This window comes from Ursus americanus, chromosome 2 (assembly GCF_024610735.1).
Source record: "Ursus americanus isolate L20-20 chromosome 2, mUrsAme1.1.p, whole genome shotgun sequence".
NCBI lineage: Eukaryota > Metazoa > Chordata > Mammalia > Carnivora > Ursidae > Ursus > Ursus americanus.
This window is the reverse complement of record NC_142128.1, coordinates 46322501-46334913: the sequence shown is the minus strand read 5'-3', so window position 1 is coordinate 46334913 and position 12413 is coordinate 46322501. Positions and strand designations below refer to the sequence as shown.

Here is a 12413-nt window from a genome sequence, read left to right as displayed (position 1 = left end):
GCCCCTCACAAAATACTTATTTACAGCAAAGAGAGAAAGAACTTCACTGTGGAAAAGCCTGGCAGACGTTACCTTACCTAAGTGAACAAGGTGAACCTCCTCAGTAATGACAAACTGACACTGGGCACCATCTCATCAAAAGTACATGAGACTGGCACGGCATCACCTCAGTGACATTCCTGCCGTGGATACAAAACCTGTACCTAATCCCAGGAAGCATCAGACAAACCCAACCGAGGGACATTCTACATAATAACTAGTCTTTAACCTCCACAAGTGACAAGGTCATGAAAACTGAGGAAAGATGAACTGTTTTGCCTGAAGGAAATGAAAGAGACAAGCCAACCAAATACGGTGCTCAATTCTACGCTAGATTCCTTTGCTCATCTAAGGGGTATCTCGAGACAACTGGCACAGTCTAAGTGGGAGTTGAGGACTAGATGAAAGTAACGCATCAATGTTTACTTCCTGATTTTAGTGACTGGATTGTGGCTACAGAAGGCACACCCCTGCTCGTAGGAAGTAGATAGTCAAGTATTTGGGGGCGATAAGCATCAGGTTGGCAACTTACTCTCAAACGGTTCAGCGAAAAAAGTTATTTGTAACGTCCTTGTAACATTTCTCTAAATTTGAGATTATTCCAAACAAAAAGTTGATATAAACAAGAATAAAAATACTATAACCTCTGAGTGGTGAAAATCCTCTTCTGAATGACTCCCCCCTTCCAAAAAAAGGCAATAAAAGATCGGTAATTTGGCTATGGAAAAAAGTATGCCTGGAGAAAATAAACACCAGACATAAAGCATCAAGACAAATGACAAACTGGAGAAAAAATATTTGTTAACTTATTTCACAAACTAAGGATCAATAATCCTAATATGTAATAAAACAACTTAAAATTTTGAGGAGAAAAAGACCAACACAATCCAACAGAAAAGCGAACCAAAATTTGAACTGATAGTTCATTAAAAAAGAAATACAAATAGGCCCCATACATATGAAATATTTGAAAAGATGTTCAACCACACTTAGAATAAAACAGACAACAAAGCATGCTGTGTAGCGATGATGGGAATACTAGCCCTCTCACACACTGCTGGTCAGACCACACAACTGCACAACACCACAGAGGGAAATCTGGCTATAATCCGCAACACGACAAAGTATTCACCCTGATCTCAACAATCTCACTTCTAGGATCATATCCCAAAGACATCCTGGCAAAAATATGAAGTGACTCGTATAACATGTTATTCACTATAGCATTATTTGAGCCTGGAAAGGACTGAGAACAACACAAAGGTTCATCAACAAGGAAATCATCGAAGAAAGCATGATATATCCACATGACGGATGTATCAAGGAACAGCATGCAGCCATAAAAAGGAATGAGAAAGATTCTATATCCCGAAACTGGACTTCCCTCCAAGTTATACCAAGTTAAACAAGCAAGGTACAGAACAAGGTATAGAGTATGCTACCCTTTGTGTAAAGATGGCTGGAAAGAAAGGATAGAAATCGGGCTTCTGTAAATATACCTTATTATATACTTTTGGGTGGCTCAGTAGGTTAAGCGTCCGCCTTCAACTCAGGTCATGATCCCAGGGTCCTGGGATCAAGTCCCACATCAGGATCCCTGCTCAGTGGGGAGTCTGCATCTCCCTCTGCCCCGCCCCAGCTTGTGCTCACTGTTGCTGTCTCTCTCTCCCCCACAAAAATAAATAAATTTTTATAAATCTTAAAAAAAAAAAATGTTTAAATAAGATTAAAAAAAATTTTTTTTAATAAATCATTTGGAGAAATTGTGGGACCACAGAGAACTTTTAGTGATAGCAATCAGAGAAAAGCTTCACAGAGGAAGTTGTTTTTGAACTGGGACTAAAAGAGGCTGAATAGGAGTTTTACAAGGGAACAAAAAAAAAAAAAAAAAAAAAGGCTACTCCAGGCAGAAGAGCATGTACAAAAACCTACAAGTGTAAGAGCAGAGATCTCGCTGCTCTTATGCACTGCCAGGCTTTGAACGGTGCCTGGCACGGTTGTTGGGTGAGTAGAGAGCATGGGAGCTCTGAGGTGGGAACTCCACAGGGTTAAAAGGGGAATGTGAGGGTAGGAAGGGACAGTGAACCAGAAACGTAAGCAGGAGCCAGGTCATGAAGGACCTAGTACTCTGGGAGTTTGAATTTCATCCTTGTAAGGGCTGGGAAGTCAGTACAAGGTTTAAGCAAAAGACTGGCATGATCAAATTTCTAATTCTGAAAGATTTTTCTTTGAAGATTCCTCTGCTAAGAGAAGTTGGGGAGTAAGGAGGCAGAGGGGCCAGTTAAAATACTATTGACTTAATCCTAGTGAGATAATGATGGCCTGGCAGGGGCAAAGAAGATGAATCACAGAGACATCAACTGGATTGAATTGTCCAGATTTCATAGTTGACTAGATGTTGAGTCTGCCAGAAGGAAGATACCACAATTTCAACAGATATAATTTACTGAAATATTAATTTGAACTTTTCTTCTTAAACTTTCCCTTCCCCCATTCAAAAAAGTACCTAAATACTTTAGTATTTCCTTTTCCCACACTCAGAGCTTTTGTCTGGATGGAGAACAGAAGACTTTTTAAGAAGTTACCAGATTTTTATAAAAACCTTAGCCCATTCAAAGGTAGTACCAAGCCTTCCTGAATTAAGGAATCCATTCCAGGTTCTATGGCCAAGGAGTTACAAATCAGACCATCTTAGAGTCTTCCCTGTCCTCAAAGAATATATATTCTGACACAAGAGAGGGCAGCAGGGAGAAAAGACAGTAAGCCAATAAACAAAAAATACTGGATACTGGTAGAGTGCGAAGAAACCACTCAAACAATGAAATCATGAAGGCACGAACACCAGGGAAGGAAGGCAAAACCAGAGACAAAGAACTTGCTAGCTCTCCCAAGGCCCTTCCTCGAAACTCAGGTTCCTCGGGATTAATGAGATCATAAGGCTCACAGTGGCGTTTCATAAATGATAAGTGCCTCCTCCCTATGCATATTTCCCAGAAAGCATTATGACCAAAATCACCGTAGAAGGCTGGCTACTTACAGGAACGTGCTGAGTTGAAGAGTAAGAGTCCACTGACTGAGGAGAGGAGACTGAACAACTTGAGGAGGCTGGAGAAAGTGGCTGAGGTTCTGCCTTAACATCTGTAACTGAAAAACATGAAGTAAAAATTCTCCCATTGGACAATATCAACTCAAAATAAAATGAGTAAGAAAGAGGGTAAAATCTACTCTTAAAATTCAATCCTACTGAGACTAAGGTAACCAAAATGTATCATCAAATGAAAATACAAAATGCAGAAAAAGGTATATCTAGTATGCTGCCATTTGTGTAATAAATTATATATGTGTATATGTATATTCTACCCCCATCTGCGCTAATTATCTGGAAGGATAAACATAACAAAATGGTAACTGTGGTTGTCTCTGGGGAGAACGTGTTGGCTGAGGAACAACAGCTGAAGGAGACATTTATCTACCCTATAGACTTTTTGTACCTTTTGAATATTACACCATATGCAAAAAATTATAGATTCCTCCAAAAATAACTTTTAAAAACAGAAGAAATCAGAAACAATTACTTTAGAAAACATTTATGACAATACAATTAAAACTCACAAAAATGTTCATATCTTTTGCTAAAACTTATTTATAAAAATTTATTGAGCAACTACAGCCAGGCGATGTTTTCCAAAGTCAGCTGCAAATATCTACCATCCCTCATCTATAATGTGATCACACCCTTTCCCATCAAGAAGTAGCATCTATTTCCCCTCCATTTGAATCACGGTGGGCTTAAGACGCCTTCAATCAACAGCGTATAGAAGTAATGCTACATGAATTCCAAGGCTGGGTTATGTTAGGCAATGCAGCTTCCACTCTTTGGGCTGGAACACTCACACCTGAGCCTCTGAAGTCTGACTACCATGAGACCACCAAGCTGAAAGGAAGCCAAGCCACACAGAAATGCCATGTGTGGGTGCTCTAGCCAACAGTCCTAGCCATCAAGCCACTCAGGACAGGCAAGAGATATGTGAGTGAAGATCTCTTACGGTAATGCTAGCCCCCAACTTTCAAGCTACTCCAGCCTTCCCATCTTCCCAGCTGAGGTCTGGACATCACAGAGCAGGGACAAGCCATTTCCTTGGTGTACGTGTCCAAATTCCTGACTCACAGATTCTGGGAGCATAATAAAATGGTTGTTGTTTTAAGCCACTAAGTTTTAGAGTAGTTTGTTACATGACAACAGTAACCAGAACACTGGCCTTGGGCAGCCCATTTTCTGTGAGGGAAGACAGGCATTTAGCAAGACACATAAATACATAAAATGGGGGACTGGGACATGCAGGAGTGGGGAAGACTGCAATTTGGGTGGGAGGATGTGCTGGTGACTTACCCAGTCTCTCAGCTCTTAAGTCTACCTCCTATATATAGTCTGTGATGCACATTATTAAGACCTGTCCCAGCTGGCTCCCTTTTAGGTCCTATCAATGGGGGATACTGGAAGGATGCTAAAGCGAAGAGAGGGGAGAAAGGGGTTTCTTCCTTCTCCCATCAGCTGCATCCCACAAGTAACAGTTGGCTCCAGGTCCCAGCTTCTCCCGGCACATCCAAAATCTACTTCATCAGGGTCCCTTAAAGATACTAGCATCAACCAGGTGATGGCCCCTCCGCAGAAGTATGTATATCAAATGCAAGAGGCCCCGACACCAACTTCCTAAGTTCTGATAACCCCAAGCTTTCTTTGAGTCCAAGTTCTGTCTAGTTCTCAGATAGGTCAACCTCTTATAAAGATATTATACAGAATTCAAAATCAGGATTTCTGGTATGAATTCTTTATCGTTATGTGACTAAAACATAACTACAAAACTCTTTACATCCACTTGGGCAAGCAACTTATACGTGCACTGCCACATCAGAAGTAGAATATCTATCCCCGGAATTTTTTAACCCATGAAAGTAGCCCAATAACCCCACCTAATTTTGACTATTACCAAACTACAAAATTAAAAAGGATCTGTTTAAAATTTTTACCAATGAAATACATCATTACCTGTACAGAGCTGGTTGTTGATGTCCCAAATGCCTGTTTCCCAGGGCATCAAATCCAAGTCAAAATCAAGATTATCAAAATTGTTTTCCTGTAGGTTTCAAATCAGCAAAAGGATATTAGGAGAATAAAATATACAGATCTAAAAATCAAACTATTAGATACAACTTGCCATAAATAATATAATTGCTATTACCCAACTTAGTTAAAATAATTTTCTAAGTCAATTGGTTCATCTTGAGAATACATCTTGCATGGCCTAAAGATAAACCAATTCAGTCATCTGAAACACAGCAGGAACAATTAGGGAGGTAAAGGATTCACCTTCTGAAAGCTTCAGTTGGTGTCAGTATTTTCCACAGGAATCAACTTACTTACAAGAGTCACAAAATATGTCTTTTGTCATAAGGGAGATCCAGCAAAGTAAGTTTTCCCATCGCCATTAATGAAACCAAGTCAAAGCCAAATGCCTACTTAAAACATCATCTCTATACAGCAATGCAAAGAATATAGATTTTAGCCAAAAGACATGCAAGAATTGGAACGAGACTTTAGCTTAACCTTCAATTATACCAAATATTAAAAAGGTTATCTAAGAAAGAAGAGATCCATAGAAGGATGGGTAATTTTCTTTTTTTCTACTGTACAGTACTTTTCAAATTTCTAAAATAAAATTTCTAATTTTTTTTTAATCCTAGAAGATAAAACTAACTTTCTCAAATAGAAGTCAACATACTTCTTAGAGGAACTCTTAGAAGTTTCTTCATTTAGATGACAATTTTTTTTTTACTTAAATACAAGCATATTCTGGGTCATCCGAATAGTCGTCTTATACTATATACATAAATAAAGTACAGCTACACATGAGTTAGAGATCAAGATAGTACTATTATCTTAAATGTCCAGGGTTATAGAGACAAGAACAGATGTAATATATACAATATATACACAGTACCACAAAATCAAAGGCAGTCAATACTAACTTAATATGACAGATAATAAAACAGCAACAGTAGAAAAAGTAAGCCTCAGGGCAAAAGTAAAGATTAGTCTCTTAATTATTAACAACCATCTGGTAATAATTTCTAAAATAATATTATTTCAAAATGTCTCTTTTGTGGTTTATTTTTATTGAGAACACAAGGAAAGAAGAAAACAGTCTGATTTCACTGCCCTTAACTAAGTAAATATTGGTGCAAGTTATAGAAAGAGAATGTGTGGACGTTCACATGAAAAAAGAAAAAAAAAACTACTGGAACCATGAAAGAACCCCTTTCCTTTTTAAATCAACCCCCTTTGTTTTTTTCTCTTACTTGAACCTACACATTAAGAAATTAAGCAGCCCTGGACCTTCAGCAACCAAAAAAATCCTTAAACTTTCTTAGCCTAAGTAAACTAAGCAATGAAGCCTGCCTGACCACTAGCAATACTTTTCAACATGCCCAACAGTGGACATGACCTACTCCACGATGCTTCTTACTCAGTCTTCAGCCAAAATGGTCAAATGCCTTTTATGGCGTAAGAATTTTATCTGCTTGGAAACTTAACAGGCCTATTTTATGTAAAGTGAAACGTAGCTGTGCTTCTGTATTCTGGCTTTGCTATGACTTCTCAGGGGAAACTACTAATGTGTGGAAGAGAATGACAATTTAAAATTAGAAACCCTCTAATCTAATCCCTTAACTTTATTTTTTTTTTTAAAGATTTTATTTATTTATTTGACAGAGATAGAGACAGCCAGCGAGAGAGGGAACACAAGCAGGGAGAGTGGGAGAGGAAGAAGCAGGCTCCTAGCAGAGAAGCTTGATGTGGGGCTCGATCCCATAACGCCGGGATCATGCCCTGAGCCGAAGGCAGACGCTTAACCGCTGTGCCACCCAGGCGCCCCCTAATCCCTTAACTTTATACTAGAAAAACTAAGGAACTGAAAGACAGAATGCCTTGTGAAAGGTAAGAATTAGTTATAAAATGAGGATCATATTTCCCTGAACCTTTCAAACTTTCTACAGTATGGTAACTTGGTAGTTTTAGCCATAGACGTTGTGAATAAATACCAGTTGCTTAGGCAACCTTCCCAATATTTAAAGCCAATTTGGGGCACCTGGGTGGCTCAGTCAGTTAAGCTTCTGCTTTCAGCTTGGGTCACGATCCCGGGATCCTAGGATCGAGCCCCGCATTGGGCTCCCTGCTCAGTGGGAAGCCTGCTTCTCCCTCTCCTCCCCGCTCATGCTCTCTCTCGCTCTCTCAAATAAATAAATAAAATCTTCACAGAAAAAAGCTAATTTCATCAATAGCTCGTATTCTCAAACATCCCACAAGGTAAACAAAAACTAATAAAATTTCATATGCTGATTAAAAAAATGTATCATGTATTCTTACTCTCTTCTGATGCATAGTAAAACAACTGCTAAATTATTTTTTGAGAAATGTATGGCAAACTCACTAAGCATTACATATTTTTGCACTCAGGTTAATAAGGGCTTATAATATAAGTAACAAATATCCAACCTGATTGATGTACATATAAAATCACTGTTCAATTAAATTACCTCCCAAGTGAAACAGCACCTCATCCATTAAAGAGTAAGACAAAATAAAAGAGTTCTATAGAGTTCTATAGGCCAATGTACTATGCACTAACACAAAAAAGAAAAAAGATATTTTTGAGGATTCAAGTGCTATAATAATAGCTTTTACACAGATTTCTAACCATTCAAAGGCAAAAAGTAAGTACGTGTCTAAGTTTCAGAGCTTTCTATATTAAGGATATGTAACTTTTAAAAAGGAATTAAGTTCTGCTTGACTGGATCCATGACTCACATGCACCCTTTACTATCATCATTTCCCTTATACAGCAAAGAATCTCTAAAAGCCAAAGAGTAGTTTCCAAAGTCACCCAACCCTGGGACCAAAGGTAAACTCAGACTACAAGTCTTCTCCTACCAATTTCTACAATCCTAAATTTACTGAGTAAAAAATGGCTGCTAACTTTCACACTTAATACTAAAAATTATTTAAACTTAAATCACTAGCCTAAACCTGTTATCCTGAAACCATCTTGCAATAATTAGAATAAAGATTAAATATCGCACTAGTCAGTAATTCTCCCCTAAGGAATACTTACGTAAGTCTCCCTCGCTGCATCCAATTGCAGGTCATCAGCGTCTGTGAAATAGCCGAGTTCAGCAAACAGTGTAGAATCTTTGCAAAATGGGTAGAGATTAAAAAAGAAGAAGAATAGAGATTAACTGTCAATTGAATGTTTCAACAAAAGAATAAGCACCGTATCCCTATGCCAGCTCTATTAGGGGTTCTCGTTAGCCATTACTATTATTGATAAACTCTAGCAGTGTGAATGACAATTCAAAGCTATTTCTAATTCATGTCTTATTTTCCACATAATTTTTATCTTGTGATATAAATCCTTACACCAGGGATTAACAAACAAGTTTTAAGTCAGGTCACATTGGACTAAATGATAGTGACTTTCTGGAACATTACTAACAGGAATTCTGAGGCTACATCTGGGCTCAACATGAAAATGTACCAAGGTTAGAAAGGGGAACCCTCTTACGCTGTTGGTGGGAATGCAAACTGGTGCAGCCACTCTAGAGCTACCCTATGACCCAGCAATTGCGCTACTAGGTATTTACCCAAAGATACAAATACAGTGATCAGAAGGGGCACATGCACCCTAATGTTTATAGCAGCAATGTCCATAATAGCCAAACTATGGAAAGAGCCCAGATGCCCATCAACAAATGAATGGATAAAGATGTGAGATACACGCACGCACACACGCACACACTGGAATATTACTCAGCCACCAAAAAGAATGAAATCTTGCCAGTTGCATCGACATGAATAGAACTAGAGGGTATTATGCTAAGCAAAATAAGGTCAGAGGGAGACAAAAACCATACAATTTCACTCCTATGTGGAATTTAAGAAACAAAACAGATGAACGTAGGGGAAGGGAAGGAAAAATAAAATAAGATGAAAATTGAGAAGGAGGCACTGAACTCTAGGAAACAGGGTTGCAGGAGGGGAGGTCGGTGACAGGAAGGGATAATTGGGTGATGGGCATTAAGGAGGGCACGTGATGTAATGAGCACTGAGTGTTATATGCAATTCTACCTCTGAAATGGAAGGAAGGAAGGAAGGAAGGAAGGAAGGAAGGAAGGAAGGAAGGAAGACAGAGATGGAGGGAGGAAGGGAGGGAAAATGCACCATGGTTGCTCAGCAGTGATGATAGAAGAGGAATATGGCAGGCCATGGACCACGTATTTGCCATCCAAGCCTTAGTTTAGGGTACAATCAACTGTCTATCTAAATAATAAAGGACTCATTTATCTAAACCATTAAATTTATTTCAGCAATACTAATTCCAATTTCCAGATAAGATTTCATTATAAACCAAGACATTTATGGACACAGAAAGTATTCTTTAATAAACTAGGTTGAGGGGCGCCTGGGTGGCTCAGTCGTTAAGCGTCTGCCTTAGGCTCAGGGCGTGATCCCGGCGTTCTGGGATCGAGCCCCACATCAGGCTCCCTGCTCTGCTGGGAGCCTGCTTCTTCCTCTCCCACTCCCCCTGCTGGTGTTCCCTCCCTCACTGGTTGGCTAGCTCTCTGTCAAATAAATAAATAAAATCTTTTAAATAAATAAACAAACAAACTAGGTTGAAACTTCCTGTAGAGGATAGGTCAAGATGCTGAAAAGACCAAAGGCAGCTGATTACCGTACAACCTGTGAAGTGTCCATTTTCTCTAGTATTTTCAGAATCTCAAGAACTTCAAAGAGTTTTCCATATCTAAGTCTGCTTTTGTACTCCCTAGCATCATGCCACTGAAACTGCTCTGGTGATTTCCTCAGGTAACATATACAGGAGCTACACCACCCGTCTATCATTAACTCAGCCAGTGAGAGAATCATTTCATCAACCTACAACAAAATAAAACCTAGCAAAAAATTTTGTGTAGTAGTAATGAAAGGTTACTCACACAACTCCCACAAAAGGACGACCTAAAACTCAGCCGCAGAGCCAAACACACGTAGTAGAGAACTGTGGCTACATGCCTCACACAGAGACTGAAACCCTTGAAAGAGTTTTCTCTACGGCTGCCTCTCATTTCTCCTCTCCCATTCTTTCTGGAGCCTGTTTTCAGCAAGCTCCTCTCTCACACACACAAATGGCTATTAATGTCACCAACGACCTCTATGTTGCTAAATTCAGTGGTAGATTCAAGGCCCTCATCTTACTTGACCTATCAGCAGCACTGGCCGGAGCTGATCCTTTCATATTAATTGAAACGCGTCTTACTTGGCTTCCAAATAACCAGCCCCACCTGGTTTTCCTTCTACCTCACTCGCTGACCCTTAACCTTGCCGGTTCCTCCTCATCTCCTGGCATGAAACTGTCCCTGGGATCAGCATAAACTTTTCTATCTACTCTGCTCCCTTTGTGTTCTCAGCTGAGTTCATGGCTTTAACAGCGTCTATATGCCAAGGATTCCCAAATACACATCTCCAGCCCATACCTCAAGATACATGTACATACTGAGTACATCTCTTGGACACCTCCTCTTGGAGGTCTCAGACTTAGCACATCCCAAACTGAGCTCCTGATCACCCCCACCAAACCCCCTACTGCTCTGTCCTCATCTCAGTTAATCGCAATTCAATTCTCCCAGTAGCTCAAGCCAAAAGCCCTGGTTGGAGTCATTGTTTACTCCTCTTCACTCTCCCTATTCAAGCTACCAGCAAATCCCATCAGTTCTGTCTTCAAACTATATTCTGTAATCTGGTTTTTACCTTTCCTTCCCATTCTTTCTTCCCCTCCCATCTTTCCTTTTCTTCTGTACATTTCCCATCACTGAGATGTCAGCTTCTGAGGAAGCAGGGCAATGAGAATATGGGGCTCTATGTGTCATCATCTGTGGCAATGGGCCTGGTATCCAAGGAAATGGGATGGTATGAGAGAGGGGGCTGTCCAGTGTCGGTGGCAGCAGGCCCAGGCTGCCAAGGAAATGGGGCAGTAGGAGGGAGAACAAAGTGGCAGTTGGAAGAGGCAGTCTGAATGTTTAAGAGAATGATGTCACTGAACAAATGCCTTAATCAATTGAGCAAATAATCAAATATATCTAAAATACTTGGAGCCAGGTTTCTGTCTAAAAAAGGATGCACAAATATGGAAAGGAAACAGCCTAAAAGAACCCTAAGATGTTGGACTGGCATTGGAAGTATTGGTAAGAGCCCTTTTCTAAAAAATATATGCACACAGAAAAGTTAAAGATGTTTGTATACATGTGTATATGTAGAGACACACACCTACAAGTCCTAGTTCTGCGGGCTGAAAGGTCCTAGAACAGTGACATCCCAGTAGCAATGAAAATCCTGTGCTCTCAGATCTTGGATACTAACTGCCATCCTCCACTAAATGAAAGTCCTTTAAGAGCTCCTTGGAGAAATGGCTAATTCCAGAGCTGAAGCAGGGAAAGTGCAAGATAAGAATGGAAAATCTTGTTGTGCCAGAAAATAAGGAAATTGTCAAAGAATGACTGGAATATGTCAAAAGAATAAAAGAGCTGATACGAAAGGACTCCCACGGGTCAAACTGGTGAAAATCTAAGCATCGAAATAAAATGGGAGTACCAGATTTTAAGTCACTGAATCAAATAGGAGTCAGTGGGTCCATAATGAAATAAATACATATATACATACACAGAGAAAGCTCTTTCTTACAGTACAATGTCAATTAATAAATGCAGACAGAATGACAGAGAAAATCACCATTTGGCATTAGTGTGGTAGCTGATATAGGCAGGAACAATCAATGAAGGCTAGGGCTGACAAGGAGCAGGATATTGGTGTCATGTCAGGTTATCTCCCCCAAAACAGCAATCAAATACAAAAGGGGAAATAATGACTTCACAGTGGTGAAACCTGGCAGACACCAACTTGAGCATGGGATCGAGATGAACCTCACCCTGGGACCGGTGAACATAGTGTGCCTCCAAATGTGATTCAGTGAGAAGACCACAGCATGATTTCTCTGGCATTCCTGCCATGGATGCATGGCCTGATTCTGGTCATGAGGAAACTGTGAACAGACCCAGGTTTACGGTCATCTTAGAGAATAAAAGACCTGTATTCTGGGGCGCCTGGGTGGCACAGTCGTTAAGCGTCTGCCTTCGGCTCAGGGCGTGATCCCAGAATCTGGGATCAAGCCCCACATCAGGCTCCTCCACTAGGATCCAGCTTCTTCCTCTCCCACTCCCCCTGCTTGTGTTCCCTCTCTCACTGGCTGTCTCTATCAAATAAATAAATA

At 40.0% G+C, this 12413-nt stretch overlaps 1 protein-coding gene across 3 annotated transcripts in view; it reads right to left on the bottom strand.

Annotated features, from left to right (window-relative positions):
- ATF6 (activating transcription factor 6) overlaps window positions 1-12413 on the bottom strand; it is a 198598-nt gene that overhangs the window by 176649 nt on the left and 9536 nt on the right. For 2 of the 3 annotated variants that reach the window (XM_087855905.1, XM_045784291.2), the window contains exons 3-5: window positions 8208-8284; window positions 5087-5174; window positions 3077-3183 (exon numbers count right to left, since the gene is read on the bottom strand). In XM_087855905.1, coding sequence (XP_087712031.1) covers window positions 3077-3183; window positions 5087-5174; window positions 8208-8284 — 272 coding nt within the window. The remainder of the gene's footprint in view (window positions 1-3076; window positions 3184-5086; window positions 5175-8207; window positions 8285-12413) is intronic. The other variant, XM_087855906.1, reaches the window with a different exon arrangement.